Here is an 18551-nt window from a genome sequence, read left to right as displayed (position 1 = left end):
GCCGCCTTGTCCTGGCGTCAAACAACTGACACACGCACACGCGCATACACTGGCCCGAGCTACTACGGCCCTGCACACCCTGTCTGCGTCCCGGGAGCTCGAGGCTTCCTCACCGTGAGCGCCGCCCGCATCCCAGCCACGCACTGTGAGAACTTGGAAGGGGAACCGTAGATCAAAGTTCGAAAACGGCCCGGGCGCCTGTGGGAAATGTAGTCCAAGGCCGGAAACGCCCGGATGTGGAGAAGGCGCGCGTAGCCCGTGGGCAGCAGGAACGCGCCGTGGAGACACCTGGGAGGGATCGTCCGCGCGGGAGTGCGCATGCGCAGACGCCCGGCCGGCGACCGAAGGTGAGGCTGGCTGGTTCGGCGGGCGCGGAGGAGGCGGGTGACGGTGTGACCCGTAGGGAAGGCTGAGGAGGGAGGCGGGAGCCTGGGCTGGGGAAAGCAAGAAGGGAAGAGAAGCAACCTGGGACGAGGAGTTGGCTGGAGGAAAGTGCGAGTCCGGGCCCCAGAGAAGTCTGGGAGGGAAGCAGGAACCAGAGCGCGGGCCGGGGAGCGCCTGAAGAAGGAAACCGGTTGCCCGAGACGGGGGGGTGAGCTCCCCAGTGGCAGGAATTTCGTCTGATTTTCGTCCCCCGGCTCCTGGAGCACGGCCTGGCACAGAACAGGCGCTCCGTGTGTGTGTGTGTGTGTGTGTGTGTGTGTGTGTGTGTGTGTGTGTGGCTTTTCGTACCTGTCCTGTGTGTTGTGTGGTAGGGGAATGTGTTATTCTGTGTGACGTTGTGGAACCGGTTGTTTATGAAAGTGATAGGGTCCCTGCGTGTCTTAAGTTTTAATTTAAATTGGGTGCGAGTCGATTTGTGTTTGAGCCTGTGTCCGACTCTGGAGAGGCGACAATGAGGGCATTGTGAGTTAAAGGTTGTTACTTTTTCTAGAAGTATAGGTTCTGTGAAATTGTGCACGACGTGGGGGCCTATGGGATTATGACTATATAGTGGATGATACAGCTATGAATATGCCTAAGTTTTAAAGTATTTGGTGTACACGACCTATGATGACTGAATGTGGCACACTGTGTGACTTAGGTGGAGTGCTTGAGAAACCGAGTGCTGACTAAAGTATGCATTGTTTAGATTGATTTATGAGTATTGGGCATTTTATATATGCCTGTAGAATTTGACTCTGGTAATTAGACAAGTAAAATAAGTAATGATTTTTTTTTTTTTTAATGGAGAGGAAGAGGCAAAATAATTTTCAGAAGGTAAGATTGGGCCCATGCGGGCCGGGCGCGGTGGCTCACGCCTGTAATCCCAGCACTTTGGAAGGCCGAGGCGGGCGGATCACGAGGTCAGGAGATCGAGACCATCCTGGTTAACACGGTGAAACCCCGTCTCTACTAAAAATACAAAAAATTAGCCGGGCGTGGTGGCGGGCGCCTGTAGTTCCAGCTACTTGGGAGGCTGAGTCAGGAGAATGGCGTGAACCCGGGAGGCGGAGCTTGCATTGAGCCGAGATCGTGCCACTGCACTCCAGCCTGGGTGGCAGAGCAAGACTCCGTCTAAAAAAAGAAAAAGATTGGGCCCATGCGCGGTGGCTCACTGGCTCACTCCTGTAATCCCAGCACTTTGGGAAGCTGGGGCCGACAGATTACCTGAGGTCAGGAGTTTGACCAACATGGTGAAACCCCGTCTCTAGTAAAAAGTATAAAAATTAGCTGGGCATGATGGCGCATGCCTGTAGCCCCAGCCACTCGGGAGCTGAGGCAGAGGAATCGCTTGAACTCGGAGGTGGAAGTTGCAGTGAGCCAAGATCGCGCTACAGCACTCCAGCCTGGGCGACAGAACGAGACTCCGTCCCTCCCCCTCCAAAAAAGATGATTTATTGGGAAACCTGGTATTGACTGATGACTGATATGCTTAAATAAATAGAATACCACCGGGACCACACAGAAAAAAACTTTATCTTGTAACTGCCACTCTTAAAATTCCTATCTGAGTGTGTGTGTGTGTGTGTGTGTGTGTATATATATATATATATATATTTTTTTTTTTTTTTTTTTTTTTTTTTTTTTGCTGGATGAATTTCTTCTGCTGGAAGCCTGAAATGTGAAAGGATACATGATTAGTTTCTTTTCTAATTCCCCAGCCTTTATTTTGTCTCCTCTTTACTCCCTAGAGGCAGTCTTCAGCTCTCATGGATTGGGAGCTGGGAAAGGAATGAGAAGACAGAAGTCAGAGACAAGAAGAGGCTAGCATGACTGATACCACTATAATTTAGTGTAAGTCATCTCTTACCTTCCAAGAGAACCTGCTGCTTGGAACCTCCAGATACACTTCCCTTCTCATGGGCATAGCCTCCTCTCCAGCTGCTGCCCCAGTGCTTCCTCTGGGCATTCAGTGGCCCACTGACTCTGGTGGGTGGGTTTGTCCAGTCAGTCCTCTTTGATAGGACCCAAGACAACCCAGACAGCCTCCACCCATGGGGTCTTCACCTACTGCTGAGGTGAGAATTAGCCACCTCAGTCACTTTGCCCTCCCAAATCCTAGAAATATGTAAAATTTTTGCCAATAATTCTGCCACCACTTTGGTTCCTGGTGGCCTCAGGGTCTGAGGGACCCCTTGTGTGTTGTAAAGAAGGGAGAATCACTCACGTTTTTCCTCCTGGAAAAACACTGTTCTAAAAATAACAATCTCTTAAAAATACATCCTCCTGTCAGCCTCTCCACTGTCTTTAAAGGAGGAGTTTAATGATAGCAAAATTTTACACTCAACAGCTGTATAAGATCCTGTTCTTGAATGAAGTTCTCTTAGAATTTTGTTTCATTCACTATCTTTGGGATATCAGCTGAGGCTGAGGCAGAAAGATTTCTAAGTTTTCATCCTATTAAAAATGAACAGTGATAACAATTAGAAAACTCAAGGTTGTTGGAAAAAACATTAACAAATAAATAGGGTGTGTGTGTGTATGTGGAAAGTATGGGGGAAAAGACTTAATTTACAGTGGTCATCAAAAATAAGAGATACAAAGGAAGCGACTTTACTAATTACGTGATATGTTATTAAAGAGCACATTTTAAAATAAGACTTTTGATGGGGCTTGGTGGCTCATACCTGTAATCCCAGCACTTTGGGAGGCTGAGGTGTGTGCACTGCATGAGTCCAGGAGTTCAAGAATAGCCTGGGCAACTTAGTGAAACCCTGTCTCTAAAAATACAAAAATTATCCAAGCGTAGTGGCACGCCCCTGTGACTAGCTACTCAGGAGACTGAGGTGGGAGGATCACCTGAGCCCAGGGAGGTCGAGGCTGCAGTGAGCCGTGATCACACCACTGCACTCCAGCCTGGGCAACAGAGTGAGACCTTGTTTCAAAACAAAACAAAAGAAACTATAAAACTCTTAGGAAAAAACACATAGGCATACATCTTAATGATCGTAAATTTGGCATGCATTCTTTTTGAGTTTCTTTCATGGTGATTGAAATGTTCTAAAATTAGATCGTGGATGATTGTTCATTATGATGGTTTGTGAATATACCAAAAACCATTGAATTGTATACTTTACATGGATGAATTTTATGGTGTGTAAATTATATCTCAATGCTGTCATTTAAAAAATCTTGGCTAGGCCACCTCTGCAATGTGTAACACTGAGCAAGCCATGAGTGTCTCCGGTGTTAGTCATGTTAGTCGATTTCAGGTATAATAGGACCTACCTCACTCAGGGGTTTTGTGAGGGTCATTGGATCTACATCACAGGGAATTATTTTGGAAAGTGTAAAGAAATAATTGAATTCCAAATACCCATGCGAAGGAAACTGGTTGAATTAACCAAGTACGGTGCCACTGAGGAGTATTATGCAGCCATGAAAAGGGATCAGTTGCATGGATTTATGGAGAAGGGCCTCCAGGATACTTTGGATTTTTTTGTTTTCTTGTTTTGTTTGTTTGTTTCTGAGACAAGGTCTCACTCCTTTGCCCAGGCTGGAGTGCAGTGGCTTGATCATGGCTCACTGCAGCCTCGATCTCCCTGGGCTCAGGTGATCCTCCCACCTCAGCCTCCCAAGTAGCTGGGACTACAGGCATGTACAACCATACCTGGCTAATTTTATTTAATTTTATTTTTGTACAGTTGGGAGTCTTGCTATGTTTCCTAGGCTGGTCTTGAACTCATAGGCTCAAGTGATCTGCCCACCTTGGCCTCCTCAGGTGCTGGGATTATAGGCGTGAGCCACCTTGCCTGGCCTCCAGGATACTTTGTTAGTGACAAAAGCAACAGAATATTATATTCTATCTTTTATCTAAGTTTTCAGCTTATCCTTTCATTTTAATATAAGCAAATGTATATATTTGCATTTTTTAAACTCATGTCACCACCATCACCCAAATTTAAAAAGAAAACAAAAACAGAACACTTCTAGCCCCCATCCAATCACCCTGGCACAGAAGTAACCTCTGTTGTAATTTTATCTCATATAAAAGGAGTCATGCAGAATGTAGCCTTTTGAGTCTGGCTTCATTCAGTAAGGATGTTGCAATCAGTAAGCTGCAGCTGGGACTGCAAGTACATGCCATCATGCTGGCTAATTTGTGTATTTTTATTTTGTAGAGACAGAGTCTCACTGTGTTGCCCAGGCTGTTCTCGAACTCCTGAGCTCATGCAATCCTCCTGCCTTGACCTCCCAAAGTGCTGGGATTACAGGCATGTGCTCAATTCAGTTGCATGTTGCAATTCACTCATATTATTGCATGTGTCATTGTTTCATTCTTCTTAGTACAAAGTAGTATTCCATTGTCTGGATGGTTTGTCTGTGCATCCATTGATGCACACTTGGATTGTTTCCAGTTCTGAGGTGGTTATGAATAAAACTGCTACACACATTCACATGCGGGTCTTTTTGTAGATACATGTTTTTTTGTCATGGATAGATACTCAGGAGTGGTATCGATGGGTCGTTTAAACAATTACTTTAAAATGGTATCTTTACATGGAATAGTTTTGCCTCTTGATTGTGGTGGTGGTGACACAAATCTAAATGTATGATAAAATGGTAAAAACACGCACATAATGAATGCATGGAAAACTACTGATATCTGAAAGAAGTTGGCACATTGTGTAATGACAATTTTCTGATTTTTTATTTTTATTTTTTAGAGACAGAGTCTTGCTCTGTTGTCCAGGTTGAAGTACAGTGGCACGGTTCACTGTAGCCTCAAACTCCTGGGCTTAAGTGACCCTCCTGCCTCAGCCTCCTGAGTAGCTGGGACTACAGGTACACGCCACCATGCTGGCTAATTTGTGTATTTTTATTTTGTAGAGACAGAGTCTCACTATGTTTCCCAGGCTGATCTCAAACTCCTAAGCTCATGTGATCTTCCTGCCTTGTCCTCCCAAAGTGCTGAGATTAAAGGCATGAGCTACCTACTGTGCCCAGCCAGTTTTCTGATTTTGACCATATGCTGTGGTTATGGAAGATGTGACCATTGTGGAGAAGCTGGGTGAAAGGTAAATGAGACCTCTCTGCACTATTTTTGCAAGCTTCTGTGGATCTATAATCACTTCAAAATAAAAAAATAAATTTTAAAAAGAGCCTGCTGCAAGACTGAGAAGTGCCTATGGTGTCTGATTCCCTGTTGTTGGGCATGGATTCTGTTTCCTACTCTGGGCCCTTTTGGACAAAGCCATGCAGAATATCTTATCCCATACCTGCCCCTGTGAGCCATTTACCCTTTCTCAAAGTTTTCAGCAACCCTGGGAGTAGGCGGTATGCGGTGGTGCACACCTATAATCCCAGCACTTTGGGAGGCCAAGGCAGGAAGATCACTTGAGCCCAGGAGTTGGAGACTAGCCTGAGCAACATAGTAAGACCCCATTTCTACCAAAAAAAAAAAAAAAAATTAGCCGGTCTTGATGGTGTGCACCTGTAGTCCCAGCTACCCAGGAGGCTGAGATAGGAGGATCACTTGAGCCCAGTGAGGCCGATGCTGCAGTGAGCGGTGATAGGCCACTGCACTCCATCCTGGGCAACAGAATGAGACCCTGTCTCAAAAACAAAAAAATTAAAATAAAAAAATAATTAGCTGGATGTGGGTGGTACATGCCTACGGTCCCTGCTATGCAAGAGGGAGAATTGCTTGAGCTGAGGAAGTCAAGGCTGCAGTGAGCCATGATCATGCCACTGCATTCTAGCCTAGAAAAAGAGTGATACCCTGTCTCAAAAATAAGATAAAAATAAGACTTGAATAAAAGGACAGGAAGACACAACATGATAAAATGTCAAAACTTCCTTACATTTCATGGATTTCCATTAAAATTTTAATAAAAATGTTTGAACTTTCCAGCTTTGTTAGGAGAAAATAAACACCAGAAATTCTGAGAGAGAAAAACTGTCAGAGAAGTAGCCCTAGTAGATACTAAACTGTTTTAAAACTGATGACTTTAAGGTGATCCTGGCAATTAAATGAACAATTCAGTGGAAATAAATATAAAACCCAGCTCTACTTAGATATATGAAGGAAATAAAATATGTGATAAAGATGGCAGTTTTGATGAGTGAAGGAAATACAGATTCTGGAGTACTTTGTGATACCAAACTAGATGGCCAAATAATTTTTAAAATTCTATTTTTACATAGAGAAAAATAGTCAAAATGAGAAACTATAAAAAATTATTTGGGCCGGGTGCGGTGGCTCATGCCTGTAATCCCAGCACTTTGGGAGGCCAAGGCGGGCAGATCATGAGGTCAGGAGATCGAGACCATCCTGGCTAACACGGTGAAACCCCGTCTCTACTAAAAATACAAAAAATTAGCCAGGCGAGGTGGCGGGCGCCTGTAGTCCCAGCTACGCGGGAGGCTGAGGCAGGAGAATGGCGTGAACCCCGGGGGGTGGAGCCTGCAGTGAGCCAAGATAGCGCCACTGCACTGCAGCCTGGGCAACAGCGAGACTCCGTCTCAAAAAAAAAAAAATTATTTGGGGCTGGGCACAATGGCTCACGCCTATAATCACATATAGGAGGAGCACATGAGGCCAGGAGTTTGAGACCAGCCTGAGCAATATTGCAAGACTCCATCTCAAAAAATAATAATATTAAAAATTATCCAGGCGTGGTGGTATGTGCCTTTCGTCCTAGCTACTTGGGAGGCTGAGACAGAATTGCTTGAGCTCAGGAGTTTGAGGTTGCATTGAGCTAGAATAGTACCACTGTACTCTAGCCTGGATGGCAGAGTATGACTCTGTCTCTAAAAAAGAAAAATTATTTGGAACTCCTACCACAAAAATAAAGGATTAATTTCCTTCCTTTAAAGAAGTCTAAGAACAATTCAGAAAATAAAAATAATAGAAAATGAAATAAATGATGAGACCACAGATAAGAAGCTAAAAGCGTTCTTTAAACTTACGAAAAGAAGCTTCTTGTTCATGGTAAGAAAACTAGAAACTAGAACCACAATTTACATGTGTTAGATAGACAAGCATAAAAAGATTTGTATGAGTAGTATTCCTTGGTGTGGAATGACAGGTATTCTTATATATTGTTGGCAGTACCATAAATGGTACAGCCTTAATGGAGAGCAGCTTGGAAGTAGTTAATAACAGTAGGCTGACTAGGAGAAAAAAGGTAGTGCTTGAGGGGAGAGGAGCTTGCCCAAAATCCATCCTGCTGCCCCAAAAGCCTGTATCTCTGGCCTTGGGGGTAAAACAGGATTTGCCTAGCTGGTTCTCCCATCTATATTTATGTGGCATGCTCAGAGTGGACAAGGATCAATACAAGGAAAATGGAGGCAATTTTAATAGAATTACAGGAGCTGTGAGGCACATGTGGTCTCATGTGGCTTTTTTTGTCTCGGCTTTGCCGCCTTAGGAACTGCCTCTTTTCTAAAGAGGACTCCAAAGGAAGGACTGGTCATCTCTTTCATATCTCAAAACCATGGCTCAGGTAAGGCGATGGTTTCTCTTTCCTTTCTGAAAGTCGTTTTTTTTTTAAGGATATTTGGGCATATGTCGGTCTTGTCCTACATCCTCCTACCTATCTTTCCCTTCAGAAAACTGGTCCTCACTTCTTCCCATATTGGTTGGATAAGACTCTACCTTCCACAAATGCTGCCAGTTTTAACCAATGTTCACACATTAAGTGGATATATCAGGCCAGGCATGGTGGCTCACACTTGTAATCCCAGCACTTTGGGAGGCTGAGGCAGGAGAATTGCTTGAGTCCAGTTCAAGACCAGCCAGCCTGGGCAACATAGAGAGATCCTTGTCTCCACTAGAAATTAAAAAAAAAAAAAAAAAAAATAAGCCAGACGTGGTGGCTCACACCTATAATCCCAGCACTTTGGGAGGCCAAGGTGGGCAGATCACCTGAGGTCAGAAGTTTGAGACCAGCCTGGCCAACATGGTGAAATGCTGTCTCTACTAAAAATATAAAAATTAGCTGGGCTTGGTGGCAGGCGCCTGTAATCCCAGTCAGTTGGGAGGCTGAGGCAAGACAATTGCTTGAATCCAGGAGGCAGAGGTTGCAGTGAGTGAAGATTATGCTGCTGCACTCCAGCATGGGTGTCAGAGTGAGACTCTATCTCAAAAAAAGAAAAAAATTAGCCCAGTGCAGGTGCAGTGGCATGCACTTGTGGTCCCAGTTATTTGGGAGGTTTAGGTGGGAGGATGGCTTAAGCCCAGAGGTCAGGTCTACAATGAGCCATGATGTCACTGCACTTCAGCCTGGGTGACAGAACAAGACTCTCTTTATTAAAAAAAAAAAAAAAATAGTGGGTATATCACTCACCATCTCCTCTCTCAGTCTCTCAGTCTTCTTCCAGAAGCCATGCAGGGACAAAAATGCATTTCCTTGAACTAAATGAAAATGTATTACTGAATGAACCTGTCTTGTGTAGATTAAAAAAATATATAAGGCTTTATTGCATCCACAGACTGGAGTCAAGATGGTAGTGAAATTGACAGAATTTATATAGAATTAGTAAGTAGCAAGAAGTCTTGTGTTGAGGCTTTGAGGATGGAAACGTGATTGGCAACTTGTACAAAGAACTGAGAATCTTGTGTTTCTTCTCTACCTTCAGTTTTGCTCACAGCTGCTAACAATTTCTAAAAATCTGTGGCCTTCCAATAACACCTTAGTATATTAATTGTATTCTAGATTTATTTCTGTTTTCACATTTCTTCCAATTTTATGTTTGGATGTAGAAGTAAATATATTTGTATAGACTGCTATACTAAACTAGAAGTGTAACTCTTAAAATATTCTGCTTCTGATTTCAAAGACACTACTCTTTCTTGTTTCACTCAGAACATTTATCTTCATATCTGGACCTCTTAAATACTGGTGTTCTCCAGATTCTGTATTGGTTCTCTTCTATTTACACTCTCCTGTTCACTACCTACCACTATTCTAATGATGCTGAAGTAATTTTAATTCTAAACCTCTGTCTTTTTTGATGTATTATCAAAACTATATATCCAGCCTCCAGCTAGATATCGCCACCTATATGTTCCGCAGATCCTTCATGCACATGTCTGAGATTCACCTCATTGTCTCCTTCTGCCCATCCTATCCTTTTGTTTTTTTCCAATCTGGTTAGGGCCCCAACCGCTACCCACCTGCTAATACAGTCAACATGAGTTAAAACTCTCCCATTCACTGCAAAACCATTGAGTGGTAAATTCTGTTCCTCTTACCACAGTTCCCTTCATCCTCCACTGGTACCGTCTTTATTTGGGTTCCTCTCTCATAGTGGTCACTTTTCTTCCCATTTAACGTCTTCACTTATTTTCCACTTCTCCAAGCGCTCACCCCAGTGCTTGCTTACATATTTTTGTTTTCTGTGCTTCTGTGTTTAACTTTTTTTATGGTAAAATATACATAACAGAGAGCTTACCGTTTTAACCATTTTTAAGTGTATAATTCATAGCCATTAAGTACGTTCACAAGTTGTGTAACTGTCACCACTGTCTATTTCCGGAACTGTTTTTCTTCATTTCACATAGAAATTCTGTACCAATAACACGAAACAGTTACTCCCAATTTTATTCTTTTTAGCATCAGATGGAAAGTGCCACTATGAGACATTTCATTAGGGGACAAGAAAATGTTAAAATGCTTATAACAGTTTAAATACAAGAATAATAATCATTAATGCTAATAGAGTTTTCCAGTTGATGAACATGATGCACATCTCCTTTTATTTAGATCTTCCTTAAATTCTCTCAGTAATGTTGCTTTCAGTGTACCAGTCTTGTAAATGTTTTTTATATCCTTGGATATTTTTTAATGCTGCTGTAAATGGTGTTCATTTTTATTTAAATTTCCCACTGTTTATTGCTAGTATGTGAAAATGCAATTGATTTTTTTATCTTGACCTGCAACCTTTCAAAACTCTCTTATTCTAGTAATTTTTTTTTTTTTTGGTAGATTCTTAGGATTTTCTACATGGACAATCCTGTCATATGTGAATAATGACTTTTCTTTCTTTCTAATCTATATTCCCTTCATTTCTGTCTTTCCTTACTACATTGTCTAGAACCTTAAGTGCAATGTTGAGTAGAAGTTCTAAGAACAGACATTCTTGTCTTGTGCCTGACTTAGGCGAAAGGCATTGTTTTTCATTATTAAGTTTGATATTAGCTATAGGATTAGGATTTCTTTTTTCTTTTCTTGAGACAGTCTTGCCCTGTCATCCAGGCTGGAGTGCAGTGGTGGATCTCAGCTCACTGCAACCTGTGCCTCCCAGGTTCAAGCGATTCTGGTGCGTCAGCCTCCCATGTAGCTGGGATTACAGGCATGCACCACCATGCTGGCCTAATTTTTGTATTTTTAGTAGAGACAGCATTTCACCATATTGGCAAGGCTGGTCTTGAACTCTGGCCTCAAGTGTTCTGCCCGCCTTGGCTTCCCCAATTATTGGGATTACAGGTGTGAGCCACCATGTCCGGCTGGAATTTCTTTTTAAATGATTGAAGACATTCCAGTTTGCTGATAGTTTTTATCATGAATGAGTGTTAAATTTTCTGAAAAGTTTTTCTGGGCCAGGTGTGGTGGCTCATGCCTGTAATCTGAGCACTTTGGGAGACCAGGGCAGGTGAATCACTTGAGCCAGGAGTTCAAGACTGGCCTGGGCAACATACAGAAATACAAAAAAAATTATCTGGATATGGTGGTGGGCGCCTGTAATCTTAGCTGCTCGGGAGGCTGAGACAGGAGAATAGCTTGAACCCAGGAGGAAGAGGTTGCAGTGAGCCAAGATCGTGCCACTGCACTCCAGCCTGGGCAACAAAGAGTGAAACTCCATCTCAAAACAAAAAACAAAGAAAGTGTTTCTTCATCTACTGGTGTTTCACATTATATGGCTTTTTTCTTTTTTTAATATTACTATAATGAATTATATTGATTGATTTTTGAAATATTAAATTTAGTTGTCCTGGGATAAACTCCACTTGGTCATGATATAATACTTTTGTATATATTGCTTTATGTATTAAATATGATGATTTGCTAATATGTCGTTACTGATTTTTCTTATCTGTGGTTCATAATGGATCTAACGTATAGTTTTTCTGTTTGATATCAGGCTAATGCTATCTCATAAATGAATTGGGATGTATTCTCTCCTCTTACTATTTTCTGAAAGAATTTATGTAGAATTGGTATTGTTTCTTCTTAAATGTTTGTTAGAATTCACTGTGAAGCCATCTATCTGACTTGGAGATTTCTTTGTGGAAAGATGTTTAACCGGTAGTTCAATTTTGGTAATAGAATGAAGACTGTTCAGGTTATCAGTTTTTCTTTTAATTCAATGAGCTTTTGTAGTTTGTGACTGTCTAGGAATTTGTTCAGTTCATCTAAGTTGTAAAATGTATTGGCATAAAGTTGTTGCTCTTTTTATCCTTTTGATGTTTGTATAATCTGTAGCAATACCCCTTTTTTATTCTTGTTATTGATGATTTGTATCTCTCACTTTTTCCCCTGGTTCGTTGGCTACAGGTATATCAATGTAGTTGATCTTTTCAAAGTACCACAGCAGCTTTTAGTTTCATTGATTTCTTCTAGTATTTTTGTTTCCTCATTTCTCCTCTTTTATTTTGTATTTCCTTTCCCTCTCATGACGTTGGGTATAATTAGCTCTTCTTTTCCAATTCTTACATAGATGGAAGTGTATATTGAGTTAAGACATTTCTTTTTTTCTAATAGAAGCTTTAAATGCTATAAATTTCTCTGTAAGCACTATTTGAAGGGCTCCCAACAAGTTTTGACATGTTGCATTTTCTTATTCAGTTGAAAATATTTTCTAATTTTCTCATGTTTGTTTTTTACCCATTGGTTATTTAGAAATATGTTTAATTTCCAAATATTTGGGGATTTTCCAGATAGCTTCCTGTAACTGGTTCTAGTTTAATTCTGTTGCAGTCAGAGCAGAGTCTATATGATGTCTTCCTAAATTTATGGAGACTTCTTTTATAGCACAGAGTACAGTTTAATTTGGTCAGTGTTCTCTGTGCCCTTGTAAAGAATGCATATTCTGATGTTATCGGGTGTATCCTGTAAATATCACTGAGATTAAGTTGGTTGATTGTGTTGAAAGTTTTCTGTATTCTTATTGTTCTTCAGTCTATTACAGCAATGACTGAAGGAAGAAAGTTGAAATCTTCTATTATAACTAAGCTTTGTTTTTAGATGCATTTATATTTAGGATTGTTGTGTCCTCATGAATTCACCCTGCCCTATTATTATGAAATGCTTCAATTAATCCTTGATAATATTCTAAATAATATTGTCCTGAAATCTATTTTGGTTAATATTTTTATAGCCATTGTAACTTTCTTATGATTGTATGGTGTCTTTGTTCTTTGTGCTGCTATAACAGAATGCCTGAAACTGGATAATTTATGAAGAACAAAAATAAATTTTCTCACAATTCTGGAGGCTGGGAGGTCCAAGATGAAGATTCAGACAGGTTTGGGTGTCTGGTGAAGTCTGTTCTCTGCTTCCAAGATGGCGCCTTGAGGCTGTGTCCTCACATGGCAAAAGTACAAGCCAGCCACATGCTACATGAAGCCCCTTTTACAAGGGCCTTAATCCCATTCAAAAAGGGAGAAACCTTAATGACTGGCCTAATCATGTATTAAAGGCCCTACTTCATAATACTATCACATTGGCAACACCTGAAAGTTGTTTGGTTTTTGTTCCAAGATAGGGTCTCACTCCGTAGCCCAGGCTGGAGTTCAGTGGCACAATCATGGCTCACTTCAGCCTCAACATCCTGGGCTCACGCGATCCTCCCACCTCAGCCTCCTGAGTAGCTGATAACTACAGGCATGTGACACCACGGCCAGCTAATTTTTCTATTTTTTGTAGAGACAGGATTTCACCATGTTTCCTAGGCTAGTCTTGAGCTTTTGGGTTCAAGCAATCTGCCTGCCTTGGCCTCCCAAAGTGCTAGGATTACAGGTGTGAGCCACTGTGCCTGGCCTACACCTGAATTTTAGAGGGGACACATTCAAACTATAGTATATGATATACCTGATTTCCATCCTTTTTACTGTTGGTTTTTTTTGTTTGTTTGTTTGTTTGTTTTGAGACAGGATCTTGTTCTGTCACCCAGACTGGAGTGCAGTGGTGCAATCAACCTCCCAGGATCCAGCAATCCTCCCACCTTAGCCTCCTGAGTAGCTAGGACTACAGGCATGTGCCACCTCATCTGGCTAATTTTTAAATTTTTTGTAGAGATGGGGTCTCACTATGTTGCCTAGGCTGGTCTTGAACTCCTGGGTCCAAGTGATCTTCCTGCTCGGCCTCCCAAAGTGCTGGGATTATAGGTGTGAGCCACTGCACCTTGCCCATCCTTTATACTTTTATTTACATATGTTTTAATGTTTATAGTTAATCTGGTACAGCTAGTAGATGGTTTGGTTTTTCTTTTTTCCTCCAATCTGATACTCTTATCTTTTAATTGGAGTTTTTAGTCCATTCAATGTAATTATCAATATAGTTGAATTTAAATATGCCATCTTCCTATTTTTTCCAATTATATTTTTTCTTTTAGATTGAGAAATTTTTTATGATTTCATTTTTTTCTGTATTATTTATTCACTTATTAGAAGTACCTCTTTATTTTCTTGTTTGTTTTGTTTTTTAGTGGTTGCTGTAGGCCAGAGGTTGGCAAACCATTGCATTTGAGCTAAGTCAGGCATGATGCCTGGTTTTGTAGAGTTTTATTGGAACTCAGCCAACTGTGAAAGCATTTTGCATAGTTTATATTGCTTTCTTTCTCTTCAAGTTCACTGATCTTTTCTTTCTTCAATGTGTAATCTGTTGTTACTACCACTCGTTGTATTTTTCCTATCATGTATTTTTCTTCTCTAGAACTTTTCTTTGATCCTTTTTATATCTTCCATTTCTCTCATGATGTTCATCTTTTTTTCTACATTCTTGAGCTTATGGAATATGTTTATAATCCTGTTTTGTTGTTGTTGTTGAAACGGAGTTTCTCTCTTGTCGCTCAGGCTAGAGTGCAATGGTGTGATCTCAGCTCACTGCAACCTCTGCCTTCTAGGTTTAAGTGATTCTCCTGCCTCAGCCTCCCGAGTAGCTGGGATTACAGGCACATGCCACCATACCTGGCTAATTTTTGTATGTTTAGTAGAGATTGGGGTTTCACCATTTTGGCCAGGCTGGTCTCGAACTCCTGACCTCAGGTGATCCGCCTGCCTCAACTGCCCAAAGTGCTGGGATTACAGGCGTAAGCCACTTCACCCAGCCTATAATAATCATGTTTTAACATCCTTGTTTTTCGTTTGTTTGTTTGAGACTCTGTTGCCCAGGCTGGAGTACAGTGGTACAATCAGAGCTCACTGCAGCCTCCAACTCCTGGGCTCAAGCAATCCCCCAACCTCAGTCTCCAGTGTAGCTGGGACCACAGGTGTGTGCCACCACACCTAGCTAATTTTTAAATTTTTTGTAGAGACAGGGTTTTGCTATGTTGCCCAGGCTGGTCTCCTGGGCTCAAGTGATCTTTCTGCCTCAGCTTCCCAGAGTTCTGGAATTACCGGCATGAGCCACTGTGCCCAGCCCATCTTGTTTGTTAAATCCATCACCTCTGTCATTTCTGGGTCTGTTTCTTTTAATCGTTTTTTTTCCCTCATGAATATTAGTCCTATTTTGCGTGCTTGGAAATTTTTTACTTGAATTTTAAATTACTGAATGCTGGATTTTGTTATGTTACATTAAAGAATTAAGTTACTTCAGTCCATTTTGATCCTTTTGAGGCTTGCTTTTAAGTTTTTGTTAGTGTAGGTCAAGAGCAGCATTTTGGTCTACGGCTAATTTAGTCCCATTCCTGGAGCTACATTAACATATTATTTTCACCCCAAATTCATAGTTTACAGTAGGGTTCACTATTGATATTGATATTGTGGGTTTTGACAAATATATAATGGCATATATTCACCATTATATTATCTTACAAAATGGTTTCACTGCCCTAAAAATCCTCTTTGCTCTGCCTATGTATCCCTCCCTTCCTGCTACCCCCTGGAAACCACTGATCTTTTTACTCTCTCCAAAATGTTGCCTTTTCCAGAATGCCATTTGGTTAGAATCTGGAAGGCTCTATACCATGTAGCCTTTTCACAGTGGCTTCATTCACTTCGTAATATGCATTTAAATTCCTCCTAACCCGTTTTTGCTTATCTGTTCCTACATTCTGTTGTATTTTGTGTCAGTCACATACGTTTTAATGATTCATTTTCATTCCTCTGTTAGCTTTTTAGTTATGGGTTTGCATTTTTTGTGTGATTGCCCTAGGATTACAGTATGGATTTTCAACTTATCAGGATTTTCTTAAGGTTAATATTAAATTAGTTATGGTAAATATATCAATCTTGCCACATTATAGTTGCATTTATTAATACCTGTCTTTTACTTTTTTGTTTGCCATGTATATGATATTTATGTTTGTAATAAATGGTATTAGAAGGGTCTATAGTCCACAGGCCAAAATCCAGCCTGTTTCCTATTTTGTACAGATTGTGAGCTAAGAATTGTCTTTGCATTTGAAATGTTTGAAAATATTTACAAGAAAAAATATTCGTGACACACTAAAACTTCATGAAATTTAAATGTTAGTGTCCATAACTAAGTTTTATTGAAACACATCTTTGTTCATTTATTTACATATTATCTATGGTTGCTTTCATGCTAAAATAGCAGAAGACATTCCCTGACTGCTGCTTGCAACAGTCCTATCTCGTAAAGAAGAAAGGAAATGAATATTTATACTCTTACAATTTTTCTTATTTTCTTCATACCTTCCTAAAGACCTTAGTGTTATTTTTACCTTAAGCCTGAAGAATTTCCTTTAGGCCCCACCACCCATCCCCCTTCCCCCCCGCTCCAGAGATGGAGATCTCACTTTGTTGCCCAGGCTGATCTCAAACTCCTGGCTTTAAGCAGTCTTCCTGCCTCAGCCCCACAAAGTGCCCAGATTACAGAAGTAAGCCACCACACCCAGCCTATTAGCAATTTTGATGGTGCAGTCCTGCTGGTGATGAATTCTCTAGGTTTTATCTGAAAATATCTTTATGTTGCCTTCATTTTGAATATATAGTTTTGCTGCATGTAGAATTCTTGGCTGTGTAGCAGTTTAATTAGGATTTGGCTAAGTGTGGTTTTCTTTGGTGTTTATCCTTTTAGGGTTAATTAAACTCTTTGAATATGTAAATTAAAAGTTCTTGCCAAGTTTGGAGTTAGGCCATTATTTCCATAAAATTTATTTATGCCCTTTCTTTTTCTCTCCCCATTCTGGGACTCTAATTATATCCATGTTGGATTTTTTAATATGACCTACGGATTTCGTGAGTCTGTTCATTTTTCATGATTCTTTTTTCTTTCTGTTCAGATTACTTACTTTCTCTTGATTGATTTACATGGATACTGATTCTCTATTTCTGTGCTTCTATCGAGCTTATCTAGTTAATTTTTTATTTCAGTTATTTCTTTGAATACATTTAGAAAAGCTACTTTGAAGCCTTTTTTTTTTTTTTGGCAAAATCCAACATCAGGGCCCACTAGGAGTTAGTTTCTGTGATTGTCTTTTTGTGACTACAGGTCTTATTCCCCCCACTCCTTTTTGTTTTGTTTTGTTTGCATGTTTATTAATTTTTGCTAGAAAACTGGACATCATAAATAGTATTGTAATCTGAATTCTGTTATGTCTGTTATGTTCTTCTGAGAATTATTATTATTTTTAGTAGGCAATTAGCTTGCTTGTAATCAGACATCAAACTTTGTCTTCCTGCTCAGTGTAAAGCAGCTGATATATCCTCTTAGTTCTTCAAGCTTCTAGCTGCTGCCTTTTACCCTAACCTCCTGAAAGCAGATAGGTTCTCTCTTGTGTTCATCTACTTTTCTCTCAATCAAGGAATTGGTGAGTGTTTAGATTTGGGGGCTTACGTCCTGCATTTCTCTTTTTCAAGTTTTACCCTCTATACTTCCTGCTGCTTTGTCAGTCCAAGCCCTGACACCTTAATCCCGTAAGCCTTAAGTTTTATTCTTCTTGGGGTGTAAGCAGGTTGTGGAATACCATCAGTCAAGAAGCAGAAGCCTTAGAATCTTACTAGGTGCACTTTTATTTTTCAAGATTCTTTTCTGTTGTATTTCTGCCTGCTTTTTGCTAAGCCCTCTGTGATCTCTCCAACACATGCATATCTTATCAGCCAGGAGTTTGGCAGAGTTTATGCTCAGATTTTCATTTTTATCCTTTCTGTAGTTCCCTCACTTCCAGAATTAACCTAAATTTCCAGCTCTCGCTTTTTTTTTTTTTTGTGACACAGTCTCTCTCTGTCACCCAGACTGGAGTGCAGTGGCACAATCTCGGCTCACTACAACCTCTCCCGGGTTCAAGCAATTGTACTGCCTCAGCCTCCCAAGTAGCTAGGATTACAGGTGCCCACCACCACACCCAGCTAAATTTTGTATTTTTTGTAGAGACAGGCTTTTGCCATGTTAGCTAGGCTGGTTTCGAACTCCTGACCTCAGATGAGCCACCACGCCCAGCCTCAAGCTCTCATTTCTGTCCTCCCATCACCTTTGAGGAAGTAAGTGGTGGTTTTATGCCATGAGAGCTGTGGGGTTTCAGGTACCGTGATGCAAAAAAAGCCACAAAATTAGCAGTTCTTGTAGATTGCAGTTGCTATCCTTCAAGGATAAGCTCTTTTCCAATTTCCGCCTGCTTTGGTTGCTTTCCAGTGCTTTCTATTAGTTGTTTATTGTATGGCATGTGCACATTTTATAATTATTATCTGAGGGAATGTTTCCCTGTTTTACTCTGTTATTGCTGCATGCTGAAAAATCTCACCATGCACATACAATTTTCTTCGTATAACATACTCATGTTAAATGGGGAAACATTTTCCTCCCTAGTGAAGCCTGAGAAATTGTTCTACCTTTGTGATACATGCTGTATCTTGTACATACTTCTTTGTTGTACCTGTGACACCTTCTTGCAGGTTTGTGTTTACTTACATTTTCTTGCAAGTATGTGTTACATGCCTC

The 18551-nt window shown here is 40.8% G+C and overlaps 1 protein-coding gene across 12 annotated transcripts in view; it reads left to right on the top strand.

Moving 5' to 3' along the window:
• Positions 1 to 235: 235 nt before the first annotated feature.
• Positions 236 to 18551, top strand: part of ZNF567 (zinc finger protein 567) — a 29897-nt gene continuing 11581 nt past the window's right edge. For 2 of the 12 annotated variants that reach the window (XM_063621274.1, XM_055250892.2), the window contains exons 1-3: positions 236 to 347; positions 2175 to 2277; positions 7857 to 7931. In XM_063621274.1, the coding sequence (XP_063477344.1) occupies positions 7923 to 7931 (9 nt within the window). In that variant the 5' untranslated portion in view covers positions 236 to 347; positions 2175 to 2277; positions 7857 to 7922. The other 10 variants (XM_055250895.2, XM_063621272.1, XM_063621270.1 and 7 more) reach the window with 10 other exon arrangements.

The sequence above is a fragment of the Symphalangus syndactylus genome, chromosome 17 (genome assembly GCF_028878055.3).
Source record: "Symphalangus syndactylus isolate Jambi chromosome 17, NHGRI_mSymSyn1-v2.1_pri, whole genome shotgun sequence".
Classification (NCBI taxonomy): Eukaryota; Metazoa; Chordata; class Mammalia; order Primates; family Hylobatidae; genus Symphalangus; species Symphalangus syndactylus.
The sequence above is the reverse complement of the archived record's forward strand: the minus strand, read 5'-3'. Positions and strand labels throughout refer to the sequence as shown.